At 34.6% G+C, this 22,525-nt stretch overlaps 2 protein-coding genes across 3 annotated transcripts in view; both read left to right on the forward strand.

The window, feature by feature from the left end:
* LOC113396857 (UDP-glucosyltransferase 2-like) overlaps window positions 1-22,525 on the forward strand; it is a 191,513-nt gene that overhangs the window by 137,881 nt on the left and 31,107 nt on the right. The gene's annotated exons all lie outside the window — the stretch shown is intronic.
* On the forward strand, window positions 14,231-21,671 carry LOC113396846 (dihydrolipoyllysine-residue succinyltransferase component of 2-oxoglutarate dehydrogenase complex, mitochondrial-like). Of its 2 annotated transcripts, none has more exons than XM_026634910.2 (2): window positions 14,231-14,367; window positions 19,988-21,671. In XM_026634910.2, the coding sequence occupies exon 2, from the start codon at window positions 20,011-20,013 to the stop codon at window positions 21,409-21,411; it is 1,401 nt and encodes a 466-aa protein (XP_026490695.2). In that variant the 5' UTR covers window positions 14,231-14,367; window positions 19,988-20,010; the 3' UTR covers window positions 21,412-21,671. The 2 variants fall into 2 exon arrangements, with proteins under 2 accessions (XP_026490695.2, XP_026490694.2); XM_026634909.2 differs by having other exon boundaries at window positions 14,245-14,533.

Here is a 22,525-nt window from a genome sequence, read left to right on the forward strand (position 1 = left end):
TCGGAGCTACATAGGGTACCATTGAAAATCTTTGAGTTTTGGAACCCAACTTGGAAACTGAATGATACGCCTAATTAGAACACGAATACTATCATTGCTTGTCAAATATATTTTATTTCCTTTTGTGTTTTATTGTATATTAAATATATATACCTTTTTAACTTTTTGATAGGATTTTTTTTATTATTGTGCGTGTCCTTAATAAAGTTTTCATTCTTTCTAAGACTGGAGGCGCGTTTAGGATATGTGGAATGATTAATATTGTATTTAACAATGTCGATGGGCAAGACTTCGATTCAGGTGGGACTTTACTTGGTGGTAGGGCTGTGGCGAGCCCGCCTGGGTAGGTACCACCCACTCATTAGGTATTCTACCGCCGAACAACAATACTCAGTATTATTGTGTTCCGGTTTGAAAGTTGAGTGAGCCAGTGTAACTACAGGCACAAGGGACATAACATCTTAGTTCCCAGGGTTTTTGGAGCATTGGTAATGTATGGAATGGACAATATTCCTTAAGGCGCCATTGTCTATGGGCGCTGGTAACCACGTCCAACTATACAATAAAAAAAAGGTTGCCTATTTGCCAGTCTGTTTACCTATGACGGAAAATAAGAATCGGTTTGATCGTGGATCGACACTGGTGTACTTTATATTCGTCGCAAAGGTAACCCTTTGATCGTACTGAGCCATCGATGCAATGTCTAATATAAGGGAATCTACACACTAACGACTTAAATGAATCAATTTATTTAAAAACACCTCTTTTAAAAACAAACTATCTAATAACTATATTAATATTATGAATTAAAAATAACTCTATCTGATATCTCCGCTAAACAGATTTAGATGAATTATTGGAATATCGATCATTGGCGGGCGCCACGGGATCGCTTTCGCATGCTACCGTGACGGAGACTTTTAAATCCAGCCTAGATTAAGAAGGACTTAATAACTGTAATCAGTTAGACTTTAAAGCTTTCATTGCATTGAAAATTGCTTTGCCGTTTGATAAAATTAAGAATTCGGAGTCTCGAGTCAATGGTCGCCCTTAACTTTCGCTAAGACTACGTTTAAGAACAAGCATTGTATGTGGGCCTGTCGTGCACATAATTAAGGGTTTTAGACCTCATTAGACCATTCATAGACAAGCTCGTTCTGTAGTTCTCTCGTCTATAAATACAAGTTGCAAACTTGTATTTATAGACGCATTGTCGTCCGCCATATTGAATATTTTAACTATTTGAATAAAATTTCTTACTAAAATATTTACTCGGATATTTAGATGCTTTAAAAAATAGGTTAATTTTTCAGTTTATTTTACAATTATTTATATTTATTATTATTATGAACAGTCGTTTAATTGTTCGCGATTTCATTTCCGGCCAAGTCGAGCAGAACGAATGAAGATGTGACGTGATGGTCCAGTTTGCAGACGTGATTTATAATCAATATTCTGAGTTCAAAGCTGGGGCAAGCACCACTGAATTAATGTGCTTAATTTGTATTTACAATTCATCTGGAGCTCGGCGGTCATCGATGACAGTCTTCCACGTGTATCATTATAGGCATTGGAGTAGCGTGATGGTAAGCCCCAAACCTACTCCACAAATGGGAGAGTCTTTGCCCAACAGACGGATGTTAACAGGCTGTTAAATTTACCTTTCTTTTCAAGAATATAACTATAAATTTAAATGGCAATATCGTTGCAAAATCAGTGTCTGTTATTACTTTCAAACATCCGCCAGATAAGCCTACAATAGTTAAGAAAAATATAATTACCGAAATGTTAAAATTGCCATGATTTTTGTACTCAAACGGCTTTTAATCAAATAAAGATTAAACAGAACCCTTTACCGATCGTAGTAGGCATAAAGATAAACAAACTTTAGATTTACGTATTTCATGCGATTTGCTAATAACTCAGCTATATTGTGCACTACTAGGAGTTTATGATTAATATATCTTTATTTATAATACAACACTATTACACTTAACTACTTATATCCACTTTAATTTTACTTCCAAAGTTTCGATAACAGATTCGTCGACTTTTAAAACGCCATTTTTTCGCAAATCCATAGTGAATATCATAGATTATTCAAGCTCTCGATCAATGATATCGCGTCAATTCGCTGTCAAATGTTTTGTGCGCGTAAACACATGTACACTCTCTATTCGAGACGGCAAACACGTGCTTTCCGAGGCACGAGAGTGTACATACTTCCAACATCAAGACTCTGATGCCTATTACTGAGAAATCGATAGAAATTCCCAAAATCTTTTTATCGGTGACCTGGGGCTTGAACGCGGGACCTCGGGATCTGCTTTATATCTAGCTACCGGTAGATAGTGCTAGCGTAAATTCTAGAAGTTTGAAGAAGTATAAAGAAGATGGCGGGATATTGTTTGACAACAACAAAACGAGATAACTCGCTACGGTTGAACTGCATCATCATCTTAATTAAACTGTAGCAGTCCACTGCTGGACATGGGCCTTTCTTCCCGATCCTCGGTCCTTTCTCGTCCACTTGCTCCCAGCCACCTTCTTACATCATCCTTGTGCCACAGGGCGCCCTACACTACGCTTGCCGATTCGCGGTCTCCACTCTAGAACTTCTTGCCCCAACGGCTATCGGTTCTTCGACAGATGTGACCCTAACACTTCAGCCGATTAATCCTCTGAGCTATGTCGACCTACTTACACTAAGAATGGATTGAGTGAATGCGGAATTATTTATTGTTTGTAGACCCACGAAGCCTATATCGTGGAAAGGTCAATGAACCTTTGAACAATAATCTTAGAGGTAACTAAGGTCACCTTAATACGCAATATTCATATAAATATATATATGCAAAAGTAACTATCTATATGTCTTTCACGGCTTAGCTACTGAACCGAATGTGATGGAATTTTTGTACGAAGCAAGCTTGAACCCTAAGGCTCCTGTGGTCGAAGACTTATATAAAATCCACACTATGCAATAAACTATACGGTATTAATCCAAACTTAAATTGCACAATTTTATTTATTTATAAGTACATCAACATCATATATATTAAAAACTTACAACTATGTTACACTTAAAACGATTTCTTATATTTGGTATGAGTGACTATTATAGATATACACATCATTCGCTTAAAAACATATTGTCTATCTATTTGACGGCGCATGGTGCGCCATCTTGTTTATTCGTACTGGTTGGAAAAGAGAGTCAATGGGAGTTGAACGGCGCTCTAGTGAAGCGTCGCGTCGATGCTAGCGAGGCGGCCATCTTGGATCGACGGTTACATTCAAGTTTTCCCGCGCACCACGTATGCGACGAATCACTAATTTCTTTATTCTTTTGTAATAAATTCAGTGATTTATATGTATTTGTGTATATTATATTTTAAAGAAACGATATTTATGACTATTGTGCTATTATATATGTAATTGATTTGTTCAATTAAAAACCTACTGAATTTGTGAACAATAATTTGAATATACGCCCGCTTATGAGCAATCCTGATATTGGCAATTGGCAATTTAATTAACTAAGCAATTCAATAGCAAATACGATAAACCTATTAGAATATAAATAAAACATTATTTGAAAAGTTTAAATGAATGTAAGTAGGTATTAGGTGTTCGTAATTTTGTTTTTTTTGAAAATATTAAAAAAAAAAAACTAAGAACAGAAATAGTGTCAAGTTTCGTAATTTTAAATCACCTTTTGTTACTCAGAATACGCAGCAGTAATGTTTGTAATCAGAAATTATTCCATAGTTTTTTTTTGCATATATCAAAATTTTTTTTTTACTAATCTGTGGCAAAGTTCTTTTTAAATCGATATCAATTTCCTCTTCACATAATAAATAACTAAAAATGTAATATCATTTACGTATGTTCACGTATTTAAAAAAATTACATTTTAAAAATAACTCAAACTTGCGTAACAGTGTCCACTGTCAATCGTTCAGCGGTACTCAAAATAACACTTGTGACCTATATTTTTAACTGGAAAGCTAATGACATGCAAAGAAATACAGAAAGGCGTTTCTTTTTTTTTAATCTGACTGGCAAGGCTATCTGATCTTAAGTGATCACCATCATAGTACATACATTACATACATTAGCAGTCTGTAAATTTCCCACTGCTGGGCTAAAGGCCTCCTCTCCCTTTGAGGAGAAGGTTTGGAGCATATTCCACCACGCTGCTCCAATGCGGGTTGGTGGAATACACATGTGGCAGAATTTCGTTGAAATAAGACACATGCAGGTTTCCTCACGATGTTTTCCTTCACCGCCGAGTACGAGATGAATTATAAACACAAATTAAGCACATGTAAATTCAGTGGTGCTTGCCTGGGCTTGAACCCGCAATCATCGGTTAAGATGCACGCGTTCTAACCACTGGGCCATCTCGGCTTATATCTCGGCCATCATAGTATGGAATAATAATTATCCCATACGGCTGTGTTCACCAACCTTGTGAGCTAATATGTTACGTCCCCTGTGCCTGTTACACTGGCTCACTCACCCTTCAAACCGGAACTCAATAACACCAAGTATTTTTGATTGACGTTAGAATAAATGGAATACGCAAATCTGAGGTTTCTTTATAGTCTTAACTTCATCAAAATCGAGTTTTCTACTATTTTAGGTTTATCTATACCAATAAATGAAAAAAAGAGAATTGTCTGTGATTTAATAATACGTCCTTTTTAGAGTTGCGTTATCAAATGGTAAAACGGTACCCTATTACTAAGACTCTGCTGTCCGTCTTTTAGAATCAGTTGAAATTTTCACAAAACTCAGCTAAATTGTGCACTTATAAGAGTTTACGATTAATATACATATATTTATATTAATACACCATTATTACACTTAACTACTTATATCCACTTTAATTTTACTTCCAAAATTCCGATCAGTTCCATTGACATTCAAAACGCCATTCTTTCGCAAATCCACAGTGAACATCACAGATTAATCAAGCTCTCGACCAATGATATCGCGTCAATTTGCTGTCAAATGTTTTCTATTCGTTGGAATCGAGTATAGCTTACATTCAAGTTGTTGTCTTTAAAAATATAAACAATACTAACCTATATAAAATATAATAATTTATTTTAATAACTAAATTATATAACAATTGAAATCCTTACTGTAGAATTTAAAAGCAATTTAGAAAATTTAAAAAAATCTAAATTTAAATATTAACTCAATAATAATAATAATAACCCCCCGTGGGATCACCTTGTCGTGGTGGGGGGGTTACGGGAAGCAGATACAATAAATAAGGTTAACCATCTGTAAAACCTACCCCATTAGGGAGATACAAATTTACAGTGGCTTAAATCTGACACAAATAGTACACCTTCCTACTAACGATCCCGATACCCTTTTTATGGAGAAATGTCTAATCGAGTATACAATTTGCGGCCGCTACCCGGAGGTCGCCGGGGCACATCTGGAGCCGACGCTGGATGTGACAGCATGCGATCCATCGGCGATGAGAAGTTGAACAGGCGGGCTTCCATCGCAAAATCTATTACAGTCGTTAACAGTTCCGTAGAAACATCTTATCGGCCTCCACCTTCCACATCTACAGGTAATACGTGGCTCACGAGTGTTGCACAGGAGACACCCAATGTCGAACAACTTGTGCCCACCATTAGCACTAAGCGCAAAAAATGGCCGCAAGATATGAATGAGTTCATACTGTGCACTTATCTCTACCTTACTAACATGGAAACAGATATCGTAGCCTATTTATCACATTTACATACAAAATTCCTCGAAAAATATCCTCATATGCAAGTTAGCCGACAACGCGTTGACGATCAACGACTAGCCGTAATACGAAACAAATTGCTGCGACAGAATACAATTAAAAGTATATATGAAGAAGTAAGATCCGATTTACAGACGTTTAACATAAATCTTCAACCCACTATAATTTTTTTTTTTTTTTTATGATGTCGTTAGGCGGACGCACAAATGGGACACCTGATGGTAAGTGGTCACCACCGCCCATAGACAATGGCCATGTAAGAAATATTAACCATTCCATACATCACCAATGCGCCACCAACCTTGGGAACTAAGATGTTACGTCCCATGTGCCTGTAGTTGCACTGGCTCACTCACCCTTCAAACCGGAACACAATAATACTGTGTACTGCTGTTTGGCGGTAGAATATCTGATGAGTGGGTGGTACCTACCCAGACGGGCTTGCACAAAGCCCTATAACCAATAAATACCCATTCCACTCAAAATGACACACTCATAACACATGCACCGTTACACACTCGTATGCATTGGAGTGAGGAACATAATGAAGCTGTAATAAATATATACTACAGAGTTACATTAATGGAAACTAATCTAACGACATGTAGGAAACAATTGCATAAGAATTTCATCGAGAGATTCCATCTCTTTCAAATTTATCCGAACAAAAAATAGCCGATAAACGAAGAGCTATTATTAATAATAAATATATTACTATTGAGCGACTTGAAGAAATCAAGCAAGACGTAGCTAAAGATTTACAAATAAAACCAAATACAATCGATACAACGGTCCAAAATAGTATATCAGAAAATAATCCCGAGTTAATTAATATTAACTTATGCAATAATCACACCCTTCAAATGGATACGTCATTGCCTACACAACAGCCACTAATAATAAACAATGACATAGAGCAAACGTTTAAACAAGCAATAGAGTATTATAGTAACATAAATCCTACTAATCGATCTTTAATACCAAAACAAAAGTCATCAAAGAAATTAGCGAAAATAATAAATTATATTAATGAAAAAATATTACCCGAACACATTAATAAAGAAACAGAATTTAAGTCAATACAAACGATTATCTGCTGCGCTGCATGGACAGCAGCTAAATTGAATGGAGCTAAAATTCAAATCCCACATATAGAACGTAGCAATCAGAATCAGGAAAGAAAACCAAAGTGGCAAATAAGACTCGAAAGGAAAATAAAAGATTCAAGGCGTAAAATAGGAAGACTAACACAATTTATGAACGGAAATAGAAGTAGAAAGTTAACGAAACACGTCGAAGCCATCCTCGAACAATATAAAATTCATTCCACACACGTAAACACCAATACAACACTATTGCAGTTTTTAGATACACTTAAACAAAAACTTACAGTTACCAGTAGTCCTTTAGCCAGATATAACAAATGCACACTTCGTAAAACACAAAATAGTAGGTTTATAAATAATGAAAAACTATTTTACCGAGAGTTAAAGAATGACAGCACTAATCAAGCACCTACAAATTCATCCCATACACAAATTTATGTAGATCCGGAAGAATTGCGAAATTACTGGGCAAACATTTGGGAAAATCCAATTAGACATAACACTAATAATTATGTATAAAATATATTAATAGTGAACAAAGTAGATGTAAAACACAGGAAATGGTATTTGAATTTATTTCATTAGAGACATTTAATGAAGTTATAAGAAAATTGCATAATTGGAAACCGCCAGGTTCTGATAATATTCATAATTATTGGTATAAGAAATTTACATTCATTCATCCATTTTTGTACAATATCATTAATAGTTTTATTAAAAGCCCAGAGTCAATGCCAAATTATAAAACAACAGGAACCACATATATGATACCAAAAGATAAATCCGACTATAAAGACCCATCCAAATACAGACCTATAACCTGCTTACAGACAATATATAAAATCATATCTTCATGTTTGACTCAAGAAATATACAATCACATAGAAAACAATAAAATTCTCACTGAACAACAAAAAAGCCGTAGAAAATCTAGTCAAGGCTGTAAGGATCAATTGATAATTGATTCTGTAATTTTAAAACAAGTTCAAATTCAGAAAAAAGATTTACATACTATGTGCATTGACTTTAAAAAAGCGTTCGACTCAGTACCGCATTCCTGGTTGCTACATGTATTAGGTATTTATAAAATACACCCACAAATAATATCTTTCTTCCAAAACACAATGCCCAATTGGATTACTAGACTCAGGATCAATACGGAGGGACTAGTAGAAACCACACCCATAAAAATTCAACGAGGTATTTGCCAAGGTGACGCTCTTAGCCCCCTCTGGTTCTGCCTTAACGAAGTCAGGACGGACTGTTAGTATATTTTTGAAAATAGTACTTAAACATAGTATATTAAAAAAACGCAGTAAATCATCAATTTTAATGACGTTTGTGATTTATTGTGTTTTATTGGCGTCTCATAAATTATAAACAATCGAAAAATAAACTTTACAAGGTCCTTTTGACTTGCGGACATTTGCAAGTAAAGCCAGTTTTATAACTAAAGATACGCTGACGATACGATCGAAAATAATTTCAGCATTTTTTTTTAAAGCTGTCATTTTTCGTACTCATGGTAATGTCCTCGACGGTTAGTTATTAGGACTGTGGCGCTACTGGCGACGGCAATGTTTTTTTTTTTTCAATAATTTTAATTTTTTTTATTTCCGTACCGTAATTAATTCTTAATTTGCAGCCTGCCAGGGCATTTTTTTTATTCAAGACTTAATAGTTGTCGTCCGCGGTTTTGATCGCGTTTTAGGGATTTGTTGTCAGGTATTAAATAAGGCATATTATTCAAACAAGATTATATTAAAGATAAAATAGTGTTTGCGTTTTTATTGTTTTCTAGGCAGGATATATAAAAAAATAATTACATTTTACTGATATATTCTGAAATTAAAATTGTGGGGAGTAACTACTAAGTTTCTTGCCGGTCTACTTTCTGAACCGGTGGACGATTAAAAAGTCCTTTAAGGGGCCTACTTGAATCAAGAATATTTTTATTTTGATATCGATTTTGTCCGGCATAAAAAAGTATACTCTATTCCAACCATAACAGGAAAAAAACCAAATAAACAACATTTGACAGCAAATTGACGCGATATCATTGGCCGAGAGCTTGATTAATCTATGATATTCACTATGGATTTGCGAATGGCGCAATGGCGTTTTGAACGCCGACGAAACGGTTATCGCAATTTTGGTAGTAAAATTAAAGTGGATATAAGTAGTTAAGTTGTATAGTACTGTATAATAAATAAAGACATCTTAATCGTAAACGGTTAGTAGTTCACAATATATGTAGCTGGGTTACCAGTAGGTAAATCACAAGAATACGTAAATCTATGGTTCGTTTATCTCCTTTCCTAATTCCATTGGAATAGGCCTATGTGGCTTGGAGTTCAAGCATCATAGCTAATTTCGTTAAATCCGGTTCAGTAATTAGTCCTAGAAAGACCAACAGACAAACATACAGAGTTGCTTTCACATTCATAGTATTAGAAGAGATCAATCCTTCATTTCATAAAATAAATCTCTCGAAATAAAATCATAATATCACAAACCAATCGAAACAGACAGCATAATACACACATATTAAATCTTGACAGTGCAACACCGTCTTAAAGGAATTCGCATAAAATCGCAGTTTGTGAGCAGCTGTCATTGCAATTAAAGGAAAATCAACTTTAAAATCAACGAATAAAGTCGATTTTCGTTTAACGTTGTACGCACGTGTCCATTTTTAGTAAATGTATGGCAAGTCTTTTGTTTACAGTTTATTTGGTTGCCATTGTCGATTACAACTGTATGTTGCATTTAGTAAGTACATGTTTAACTATAAATAACTAATTATTTACAACAGAACGCGTGCGTTACAAAGAAATACAAAATTGTGTTTCTATTTTTAATTCAAATTTCGAATTCACACAAAATTCTAGAACGAATAGAATTGACCACAATTCTAGAACGCGTGCCCTATAAAAAAATACAAAATTGTGTTCTTTTTATATTTAAAATTCGAATTGACCACAATTCTAGAACTGTGAGCCTAATGCAATGTTTATTTATAACTATTGGGTCGCCCGCGAAACTTCGCGTTTATTCAAAAGATTTTTAGGAAGTTCGAAACCTATGACAGGTTTTGTTTTGATTTCATTTCATTGTAAACTGCAAGTCACACATCTAGAATCGGCGCTGAAATGATGAAACCTTATTTAAATGAAAAATTTAATGTCAAATAGTATATATACTCAGTTCAGTTAGAATTTGAATTTGTCGATAACAATTTGCTTTTTGTTTACATTTTTCATTTTTTCCCTACACAGCTCTCTAACCGTCAAGCAACTTTTTTCCGCTCTCTAAAATTAATAAAATTACGTGTCCTCCAATGATGTTCTAGTAAATTATTTATTAGAATATCATTGGTGTCCTCTTTACTTTTCTGCACATCTACGCCCAGAGCTCTTCAAAATAAGACCATAACCAATCTTTTATATGTAGCTGTCGTCCCGTAACCACTGGGACAAAAATCGGTTCACGCTATTAATATTTAAGACGACGTACACTTGCAAAAATGCAAACATTTTTTTTTCTTTTTAAATTTCGATTTAAATCCGAATCTGGAACAAACAGCCTAAACAAAAAATATAATTGGCGGAGCGTGTGTAGTGTACAAATAATGATGCAATAAACGCATTTTCTTTTTTAATTTAAGCCTTTTTTACATGATAATAAGGGCAAAAGGGAGTCGTATGCAGAAATAGACCATCTGATGATAATAGACATTGGCGCCGTAAAAATATTAACCATTCCTTACATCGCCAATGCGCCACCAACATCGGGAACTAAGATGTCCCTTGTGCCTGTAGTTACAATGGCTCACTCACCTTTCCAAAGTTTGGCTGTAGAATGTAATATGAATGGATGTGTTCTGCCCAGCCGGTTTTGCAAAAAGCCCTGCCACTAAGTAATTGTTATTTCAGTAGTTTAAGATGACAAAATAAAATCACGTTTTATAATAATTCTCCAACAAATATATTTTACAATAATCTCCAATCGTCCCTTTATTTCTCGTGACAGATCTATTTTTTTAAAAAAAGAAATAGATATGTATTTTGTGCCAGTCTTAAATAGCGTGCCAAATAAAATAGTATTAATTAAAGTTTAACAAATTATTAAACAACTAATCATAGCAATAATTTTATACTACATAATAATGTAAAATAAATAGTTTCGATTGTAATCATTGTATATAATATAATGTGATATAATTAATTATGACATCCTATGACGTAACACCGTATTGGAGGCTAGGGCTACTCGCTAACATAATATAATATTATTTCTGGTATACAATTATTAAACTGTCGAATGACATATTGATCAAGATATTCAAGAACAAATTTCAAGTATTGAAGTCAAGTTCTGTCAAAAATATAAAATGGCGGCATAAACGTCAGTAGGCCTGAGAATTTATGGTGTGTGGGCCACTTATGGCGGGAATCTATATTGTACGTCACTGCAAGCGATACGTGCACCGCGAGTGACAAGCGGCCGGCGGGAAATAACAAATTATATTTTAAAAAATGAATTAATATTTGATCGATTTATATGCATTTGAATATATTTAAATAGCACGGTGTTTGTATACGTTGTATTTCATTACGAAATCAGAATACTTATGTTTCTATTCATCGTGGTTTTTTATAGAACTAAGATTTTAATTCCATAATTAAAATAGCAATACTCTCCTCTCATGTCATTTCACTTCACTGACAGTCAATTTTCTCTTTTCAATATAATTGTTACAAACAAATTAAATTAATAGTAAAATCCCAATTTATTGCCGGTAAAATCAGCATACCGAACCGTAATGACGTATAAAAAGTAAGGCATTTAATTAATTCCCCTAAGCCGTTAACAAATAATGTAAATTAAAAAAATAACTTTTTTTTTTAAATTGTTACGCTCATGACTTAAATGTACCCACGAGTGCAGATAGTCTGCCAAATCACCGAAAAAAATCACCACCTACTAGGGTTGCTACTTTAAAATAATAATATATTAATCTGATATTATTATTTTAATAATCATTTCTCAAATACACATATTTCTCTAAATTATCAATATATTGTTCCAAGAATATTTTTATGGACGACACCCCAAGACGAAAAAAAAACATTAGTTACGTTTACAGTTGAAAAATGATTATGCACATTCTCGTGTCTAAGAGAGCACGACTCCTGCATCCAAACTCTTTCCGATCGCGTCGGATTATAAGTATCGCACATACGCCTTATTAACATAAAAAAATAACTTGAAACTAAGCGTTCCAATTGACGGTTGAAATTGTATTAAATGAGATGAGATTGTACAAATAAAAGTTCCAAACTTTCTAGATTTACAGTGTGTTACATATAATGGCTATTATTATTTTATCTGTGAGTTAATTTTTTTCTTTGTTTTTTTAAAATAATATTATAAACACAAATGATCAAAGTATATTTTTAAAAGAGGCAACCCTGACGTCTTTCCGTGACGTCATCATTTGTGCATCTCCGTGCGCTTGACAGGTTTACCGGCTAAGAGGTGTGAATCTATGAGAGATAGACTAAGAGACGATAAAACATTTTATTTACAAATTTACTATTAGTTGAGTTGAAAAATTATTTTAATATATACATTTATATTAAGATATATATATGTTGTTATCTTATATATTAATAACATATATTATATTATTATTACATATATTATACATATATTTTAATATAAACAAAAATATTGTATATTGGTATTCACTTGCAGCTTCGTCCATGTTAAGGTGGGCGACACCCCATGTGTCTATTGTTCGTAGGTTTTAGGTAAAAACGTCAATGTCCTTGGGGTTTTGCAGTTTAAGCGTAACAAATAGACAGACAGGTAGACAGTTACTTTCGCATTTATAATATTAGGATAGATTAAATAAGAATTTATTGTAGTGCATAATATAGCAGAGCTATAAGCAGATCAAATGGAATATGTTAATCTAAGGTTTGTTGACCTCAGGAATTCTTATATAATTTTGTAACAATAAATATCTTCTTTTTTTTATTGCTTTTATTTGTGCCAAAAAGGGCACAGATTATTTCGCCAATGTCACGTGCGAAATAAATATCAGAATAATTTCCCGCCATGACAACTGTCAATGTTCATGTTGCCAGATTAAAAATTTAGATCTTCTATTAACAAAATACGTTTTAACCATATAATATCATAAATTACACATCTTACTTAGCTAGAGTTTCTCGTCTAGGGTAATAAATTGAGTCAACGAAGGTATCACCTACCATCGATAAGTAATTTTATTAGTCAAATAGTTATAATAAGTTTTAAAACCATATAGGTGACGTCACCGAAGGTATAATTTGTTAAATATAATTGGTCTTATTTAATTTATATTTATCAAGAACTTAGTAGTGCACAATATAGCTGAGCTATTAATAAATCCATTTTGTTTTCTTTTATGTAATAAGTAGACGGATAAACGTATGAACTGATGGCAAGTCACCGCCATAGACATAGACATTATACTGCAAGATGTATTAACTATTCCTTTGGGGCTATTATTAGAGTAATATTTTATAGCAACAATTGCTGTGCTCTAACCGTAATAGCCCGATTTATATTGCTGATGTCCAGCTGACCTTGGGAGTTACGATGTTATATCCCTTGAACCTGTATTTAACCTGGCTCGCTCATCTTCAAAACCGGAACACAACGATACTAATATTGCTGTTTGGTGGTAAAATATCTATGTAGTATCTGGATGGTACCTACCCAGACTCGGTTGCACAAAGCAAAACGTAGACATCAGTAACCCTGCTCTAGCGCCAGGCTCAGATATAATTGCAGGTCCTTGTGTCTACAATTATACAGAATCTTAGATTATATGGTTATTAGGGGGTTGTCAGTGTAAATAGAATGTCGATTTAACCCCCGGGTGGGTTGTTTACCTGATTTTCTTCCTTATAATATAAAACAAACCTTGGTCATATGTTAGTAGCGCCATCTAATAGTGAGTAGCAATACTGTATAGATTAAAAAAAAAACTCTTGTAAGCAATTTTATATATTATATGTTTTATATATAGTGTTTTGAATTTATGTTAATTATAGCGAATATATGCATTGCAAAAAAGTTATGGATTGATTCGATAAAATAATGTACCTTAGCTTAGCTTATCTGTGGTTTCTCAAAACCCAATTACAGATTATATTAGCACCATAACTACTCGTGGAAATAAGGCAAAGGTTTATAAAATTACTATTTATTTAATTTGAAATACCTAAATAACTATTATAATAGAATAAATTAAAAAAAAAAGTAAATTAACAAATTTAATTTTCTACGTGAAACGAAACGCAAGATTTTGGCCACATGACAGCCGCCACCAACTCGATCTGAAGGCGACGAAAAGGCATATCGAAATTAATGTAGACCTCGGGTCCCCGACATTACTAACGAGAAAGCTGCATCTCGAATAAAGTGAAGTATTTATCTTTAATACACGTGCGAGCCTAAATGGCTATGCTTACGATAACTATAAAATCGATTAAATAAGTGCCCGTGTCATGAGACCCTGAGCTTACATAACATTTTGTCTGAAAATAACTTATCGGTCAGTGCTAAGAGATTATTTACCTCAAGTAAGGTAAGAGTGTGCTACACCTTTCATTAACATTTAAACTTGCATGAACTAACCTTGAAATCTCACCCACATATGTTTCACGGACCCTCATTTTATCTTTACTAATCACGTATAATGTTTATTTTGTTTTAATCTGTATTGATTATTTTTTTTTCGCATTATTATAATAAAAACGTAATAATTTGTGTCAAATATATTTTGGCCGGAATGTCATTGCTGTGGCATGTTCTATTTTCAATTTTTTTTTTCTTTTTTTATTACGCTTTTCTTTGCCTGTAAAATATCATTCTAAAAAAACCGGTTTCGTATTAGACAGAAGTTTCTTTAATCGTAAGATTTTCTCATGATAATATAAAACTAGTTTTAACCAGAATCACTAATTTTCACTCAATTACTACTGAATTATCACTTGAAGTTTGTTCTATTTGTTATCTGCACTTGGAAGATATGCTTGTATCTATTTATTCTGTAACATAAAAAAATACGAAAGCCCAAAATTAAATACATATCTGGCATAAAATAAAAAAATATAAAAATTCAATTCTTTAATTCCTTTTATACATTTTAAAATTACATAATGTTGATTAGTACTTGACAAGACATACAAAATGAGTATGCACTAATTAGTTAACCTATTAATGATCTAATTAATATTCATCCGATTGAATAACACTTTTATTATTCTTGAATGAATAATTTTTCAATTTAAATCAAATCTAAACATTTTTATTTTAATAGACTTTTACAAGTACTTTTTGATCAATAATCTTTATCACTAGTTCAAAATGTAAATTTTACCACCAAGAACTGACAAGATAAAAAAAAAAAACATGTTTGTATATTAGCTAAGGACACCTTAACTTTAAACATTTTTTTGGGTACTTACAAGTTACCCAAAAAATTGTATATTTCCAATTAATACTTTTATATTAAAAAGTGTCATTCGGGTTAAAGTAAGGATTCTAATGGTTCCCCATACATTCAAATCTGTTTAAGCATTTAAGAGTTATGATTGAATAAATAATCTCACCCATAAACTCTGGAAATGATCTGTTTTTGGGCAGTTGTGTAAATAAATTATTAATTTTCAAGATTATTTTATCTGTCGAGTGTAACTCATAACCTGTTAGTTTAGACTTGCAATTTAAAGCCCACCAAACCAATTAAACAAAAAATGTATTTGAAAAAAAATAAAAAATATCATTCACAGAATATTCAATCAAATAATGTAATATATGTTTTATGATAGTTATATATATACAGCTTAAAGATAACTTTTTTTTGTCATATATTATTTAATGACAAAAAATAAATGGTCCAATAGGCAGACAAAGAGCCTTTTCATTTTTACATTACAGGGAATTAGTATTTGCTTTTGTTCCTTCACTATAATATTCAAAATGCTCCATCTGCCTTTTATTTTATAATCAGAGTAAAAGATTATTGTAATTAATGTATGTATACTAGGATCTATTTCATGATAATTAAAAATACAAAGATCATATATTTCTAATTAGTTTTCGCCTGTCTTCGCTCACATTTTGATGGTTGGTTGTCATGTATTTGGCAAAACGAAGCAGCCCATGTCATTCCTTGGAGTTCAAGCTTGCATCAGATTCAATATCATCAATATTAGTTAGACTAACAGTTACTTTAGCTTTTACAATATTAGTATATTTGTATTACTGTTTGGTTCGTTTACATATTTTTAATTTTTTAAAAAATTCAATAAATTCGATATTAAAATTTTGACTACCTATTTCCATTACTTTTTACATACTTTTGATACAAGCTTTAACCAAAATATATGATTAATAAACTTTAGTGCACACAGGATAACATGACTTAATTATTTATATAACCAGTCATGTTTATTTATAGATACTCCCAATATATTTTTATGTAAATCTGAAAGTTTGTAATAAAATTCAAGTTAAGTGTTGCATTGTTCAGATAGTCTTTTAGAAATGTAGATTTGACGTGACATTCAATTTTGTTAATAATAAAAAAAGAAACAACGAGATAAGATAAAGACTTGCAGATATAGTAAATCACAAATTCTGACTGAATCACTTCACAGATAACATAAAAATTATGCAATACAATGATTCACATACAGATAATAAAAAATTAATCATTATAATTGTCATACATGAATATGTCAAGTGTGTAGATGGACTGAATCTTAATCTTCATTTGTTGGTAGGACTTGCAGGCCCGTCTGGATCGGTGCCACCCGCTCATCATATATTTTACCGCCAAGTGGCAATATTTTGTGTTGTTGTATTTCGGTTTGAAGGATGATTGAGCCAGGGAACAATAGCTTAGTTTCCAAGATTGGTGGCGCATTGGACATGTAACTAATGATTGAAATTTCTTACGGCGCCAATGTAAGGGCGGTGGTAATCACTTACCATCAGGTGGAGGTTTTGCCAGACTGACTACCTAAAAAAAAATAAAAAAAAAAATTAAAAGAAAGCTTTACTGAATTTTAATGTTTGAATTTTGTTTATTATTGTTCTTGTGATTTGATGAAGGAAACATCTTGAGAACACCAATCTCATGCCTTCCAGCAGTGGACCATTTGTAAGCCTGACAAGTCTGCCATTCCCATTAAACTGACCTCATAAAATATCTACCAATAGTCAACCGATCGATTCTTAAGTAACGACTTGTAAATGTCCCACTGCTGAGCTAAGGCCTATTCCACCACGCTACGGGCTTGTAGATACACATGTGTCAGAAGTTCGTTGAAAATAGTCACATAACCTGCATGTGTCTCGCGATGTTATCCTTCACTGAGCACGAGATGAAATTCAGTGCCTTGCCTAAGTTTGCTTAAGATGCACGCGATCTAACAATTGGCTATATCGAATCTGTTCCATTGTATGATTAAAAAAAAAAAAAAACGTCAAGTTTGATATAGATTCGTTGCGACATAATTTACTTTGATTCTTTAAAATGTCCGAAAGCTACGCTTGCCACTCCCATAACTACGTTCTATTATATTAGTGTGTGATTAGTCGCCAACTGTTAGCCGCTATTTTATTTTCAAAGCCTCCAGTCTACTTAGATTGGTTTATGTTATTAACCTTAATAGATTATTGTTACTAATAAAAAAAATATAATAGTTTGAAATGATTGTTTAGACCAAGCGACTGTATCCACATTTAAAAGTCTATAAGACAAACAGTATAAGCCTCACGATCTTTTAACCTCGTATTTTGGAAAGCAAGTAAATAATATGACTATGCCTGAATTCTTATCGGATTTTGAGGGAATAGAGAGTGCAATTTATTTTGTATTTTGTCATATTCTAATCGAAGTAGGAAAAAACATAAAGAAACCTTAGATTTAAGTGTTTCATGCGATTTGCTAATAACTAGTGGTAATAATTGGTATCACTTGAAACAGAAAGCGAAACGTTAAAGATAATCTTAGCCCACTTAAGAAACACCTGAACGTAGACTTGAATTAAATTAATTGAATCGGTTTGATTAATTGCAGGATTCGCAAACCATACGATCTATTTAATTTAATAAAATGATGGATTCTTTCGCATTATAGTCCATTTATGACTTTGACTTGACTTGACTTAGCTGGGGCCCCTTGAATCCATGGGGCTCTGGGCTGAAGCCTAAAAAGCCGTACGGTAGATCCGGCCCTGCCAAGGACCAAATTATTAGAAATTGCGTCAAATTACGATCTGAACACACTATAACACAAACATCGCCTTCTATTTCTGTTTACTTATTCGTTCTACGCGCTCTGTCTTTATGCACTATTTCCATTTTCCAATCCATAGGATTCTAACTCACGTGATAGAACTTTGTCCACGCCCGCCTGGGTTCCTCACATATTTGACCGCCTTTATCTTAGTTATGTTTAAATTTGGGTGCGTGAGCCAGTGTAAAAGGGCTACACTACAGGCACAAGGGACAGAACATATCAGTTTTCAATTAGCGACGCGAATTAAAAAAAAGATAAAAGAATATGAGCAATGCCCCAAATTAATTGAGGAATTATTATTATTCCTATTTAGACTCTCCTTTCAAGCTTATCACTTGTACTAGGAGTGGGGACTGTGACTTTTTACATTGTTATAGATAGACGGACCGGCAAAAAGGCCACCCGATGTTAAATGGTCACCACCGCCCATAGACATTGGCGCTGTTAGAGATATTAGCCATCCTTTACTTCGCCAATGCGCAACCAACATTGGGAACTAAGATGTTATGTCCCTTGTGCCTGTAGTTTCACTGGCTCACTCGCCCTTCAAACCGGAACACAACAATACTAAGTACTGCTGTTTGGCGGTAGTATATCTGATGAGTGGGTGGTACCTACTCAGACAGGTTTCCACAAAAGCCCTATCACTAAGTAAATTTTTGTAAGGAATGCTTTTTTTCTTACAATGTCTTTGTGCGTTGGATAGGCACTAACTATCTGTTAGCCCATTTGCTAGTCCGCCTACGTAATACTAATAATAAAAATGAGTTCGAACGGTCATTTTGCCTTTCCTCGAATCCTGAATGTAAGTCCAAAACTACGTAACCTTACAATCCGTCGTATGCTCATGATACCATACAGATAGACAGATATTCTCGAATCTATATCAATAATAATATTATAAATGTGAAAGTTACTCTGTCTGTCTGTCTGTCGCTCTATCACTACCAAAAAATTTAACCGAATTTGACGAAATTTTGTATGAAGCAAGCTTGAACTCCAAGGAAGGACATAGGCAATTTTTTTGTCTAAAACATGACAACCAACCACCTAAAAGGCGAGCGAAGCCGCGGGCAACAACTAGTTTATAATGTATAATATGATTATAACAATTTACTCCAAAAGTACCTCACGTCGTGATATTGGTTTTGTATGAAATGAGAAATCAAATCGGAAGGATATTATCACTATATCGGTTGGCGATTCGTTCAAAGTTTAGACATCAAAAGCTTGTATTAATAATTATTTATTTAACTATCAAAGAATTGAAAAAAATACAAACCATATTATAAATTGCTTAGAATAGATTTTCGCTCGCGTTTTAGGGGTTGGTCGTCAGGTGTTCGCGGAAAGAAGCCTTGGTTTGCTTTATACCAAGATGTAAATGATTGACTTGATTTCTGTAGAAGAGTTTTTACAGTATATAACGGCAATTACTCTAAATCTTTGTGTGTATCCATCCATCAAGTCGCAACAAAACAGCGATGCCGATGACGATACTTTTATGGGCTGTTATCATGATTTTCTTTGCCGATCAGCCAAAACTATAAGCTATGTACAAATGTGGCACTCTTGTAATGTTTCACAATTATTAATTGTTGGATTCTCACAATCATTTTATTAATTTTATTCGGCGAAGCCGCTTTGCCTTCGTGTTATGATCTTATTGTTTTTTTTTTGTACACAAAGAACTATTTGTAATTAAAATTATCATTATCTCATTTCCAGGGTAACAAAGTGATCAAATAAAAATGTTGCGACGCTGCTCGAAGCATCTTCAGTCTATATACCGGAGACAGGGCCAGGGAGTCCGGTTCCGGTCGTCAGAGGTGCCTAAGATCTGCGGAACAGTGCAGGGGACCCGCATTCTCAAACCTAGGATCCTAGCCGCTCACAATCAGGTCGCCTCCATTCACTTCACGAACCCACTCTTCGCTGAGCAAGATGTTCTTACACCAAGTTTCCCCGACTCCGTATCCGAGGGTGACGTCAAGCTCGATAAAAAGGTAGGCGATGCCGTGGCCGCCGACGAAGTGGTCCTCGAAATCGAGACCGACAAAACGGCGATACCCGTCATGGCACCAGACAATGGTATCATCAAGGAGTTCTACGTTAAAGACGGCGAGACCGTCAAAGCTGGACAAAAATTGTTCAGGCTAGAAATTACCGGGGCAGCTCCTAAAAAGGCGGCCGCTGCGCCAGCTCCTGAGCCACCTAAAGCAGAAGCTCCACCCCCACCGCCACCACCGGCAGCTGCGGCGCCTCCTCCACCGCCTCCACCAGCAGCCGCTCCACCACCACCACCACCACAAGCACCTCCAAGACCGGCAGCACCTCCACCAGCTGCGCCAATTTCCTCGATCCCAGTCGCAGCTATCCGCCACGCGCAGGCAATCGAAACCGCCTCCGTCAAAGTACCACCAGCGGATTACAGCAAAGAAATCGTCGGCACCCGCAGCGAGCAGCGCGTCAAGATGAACCGCATGCGGCAACGTATCGCTGAACGTCTAAAAGATGCTCAAAACACGAACGCACTGCTGACTACGTTCAATGAAATCGACATGTCGAACATCATGGCATTCAGGAAGAAGTATCTGGATGCTTTCACCAAGAAGTTCGGCGTTAAATTGGGTTTGATGTCGCCATTCGTGAAGGCTTCCGCCAACGCTCTTATGGACCAGCCCGTCGTAAATGCCGTCATCGATGGAAACGAGATAGTGTATCGCGATTACGTAGACATTTCAGTAGCAGTCGCGACGCCGAAGGGTCTGGTCGTGCCGGTCGTGAGGAACGTGCACAACATGACCTACGCTGACATCGAGCTTACGATCGCAGACTTAGCTGAAAAGGCGAGGAAAGGCAAACTAACCATCGAGGAGATGGACGGTGGTACCTTTACGATAAGTAATGGAGGTGTTTTCGGTTCATTAATGGGTACCCCCATTGTAAATCCCCCACAATCTGCTATCCTGGGTATGCACGGTATATTCGAGAGGCCGATTGCGGTCAACGGTCAAGTGGTCGTCAGACCAATGATGTACATAGCGCTGACATACGACCACAGATTGATCGACGGTCGTGAAGCTGTCATGTTCCTGAGGAAGATCAAGGAAGGTGTAGAAGACCCGGCTGCCATCGTTGCTGGTTTGTAAAGAGAAAGTGTGTCCTTCAGTCGAACGAATTGAAAAATTGTAATCTTAGATACAATTGAATTTAAGATTTCCGGTAAAATTGCTTTTGGAATTAATGGCCGACTGGGGGGGAGGATTTTATGTACAATATACTCTTAGTAGCAATGATGCAACCAATGCTTGTCACGTCTGGTGTTAATTTGTATTTATTTAATACGTCCATCTGCTCGTATTGTATTATTTATCGATTTATAAGTAATAAATAATAATTTTCAAACATATTTCACGATTGTACCGGTCGTTTTATTCACCTTCATATGTTTATAGCATTTGCATATATGTCAAATTTTATTCCATTAATAATTTTAGGCTGTAAAATGAAATACATTTGCCAAGTACAGATACGATTTAAAAAGAAATGTTTATTTTATATGTCCTGTTAGCTAAGTTTAAATTATTCATTTATTAAATATAGTAAAGATACATATCTGCAATAGCCTTGATTAAAGTAATATAAAAATATTTATTTATATAATAAATACAAGTGTATCAGTTGTTTTGTTTTGAACCTGGAGTTCCTAACCTTTTATAGCTTACAACGCAGCCGCGAGAAATTTTCTACCATCATTTACGTTATAATCTTAATTTATTTAATAATAATATATATCAGCGTTGTAAAACTATCGATAGTTGACCTCGGAAACTATTCAGGATATCGATAGATATTTTCCGAACCGATACGACTTGGGAACCTTCAAGAAAAGAGCGTACTCCTTCCTGAAAGGCCGGCAACGCACCTGCAAGTCCCCCGGTGTTGCAGATATCCATGGGCGGTGGTAGTCACTTTCCATCAGGTGAGCCTCCTGCTAGTTTGCCACCGCTAACATAAAAAAAAAAAAAATGTTTTACAATCCAAAGAACACTAACTCTCAAGTTCTTCATATAAATATTTTTTTATTTATACGCGAAGATAGATAAAAAATATTTTAGTTTGCTACGAAGGTCAAGCATATAAATAACTAGGCTAGGTAAAGACTGCTGGGAAACGCTGCTGTTAGACCAATTAATACATTTATTTTATACAAGATAGGTAGATAAAAAATCAAATAATATACTATGAAATAATTTTGATGTA

This window comes from Vanessa tameamea, chromosome 29, assembly GCF_037043105.1.
Source record: "Vanessa tameamea isolate UH-Manoa-2023 chromosome 29, ilVanTame1 primary haplotype, whole genome shotgun sequence".
NCBI lineage: Eukaryota > Metazoa > Arthropoda > Insecta > Lepidoptera > Nymphalidae > Vanessa > Vanessa tameamea.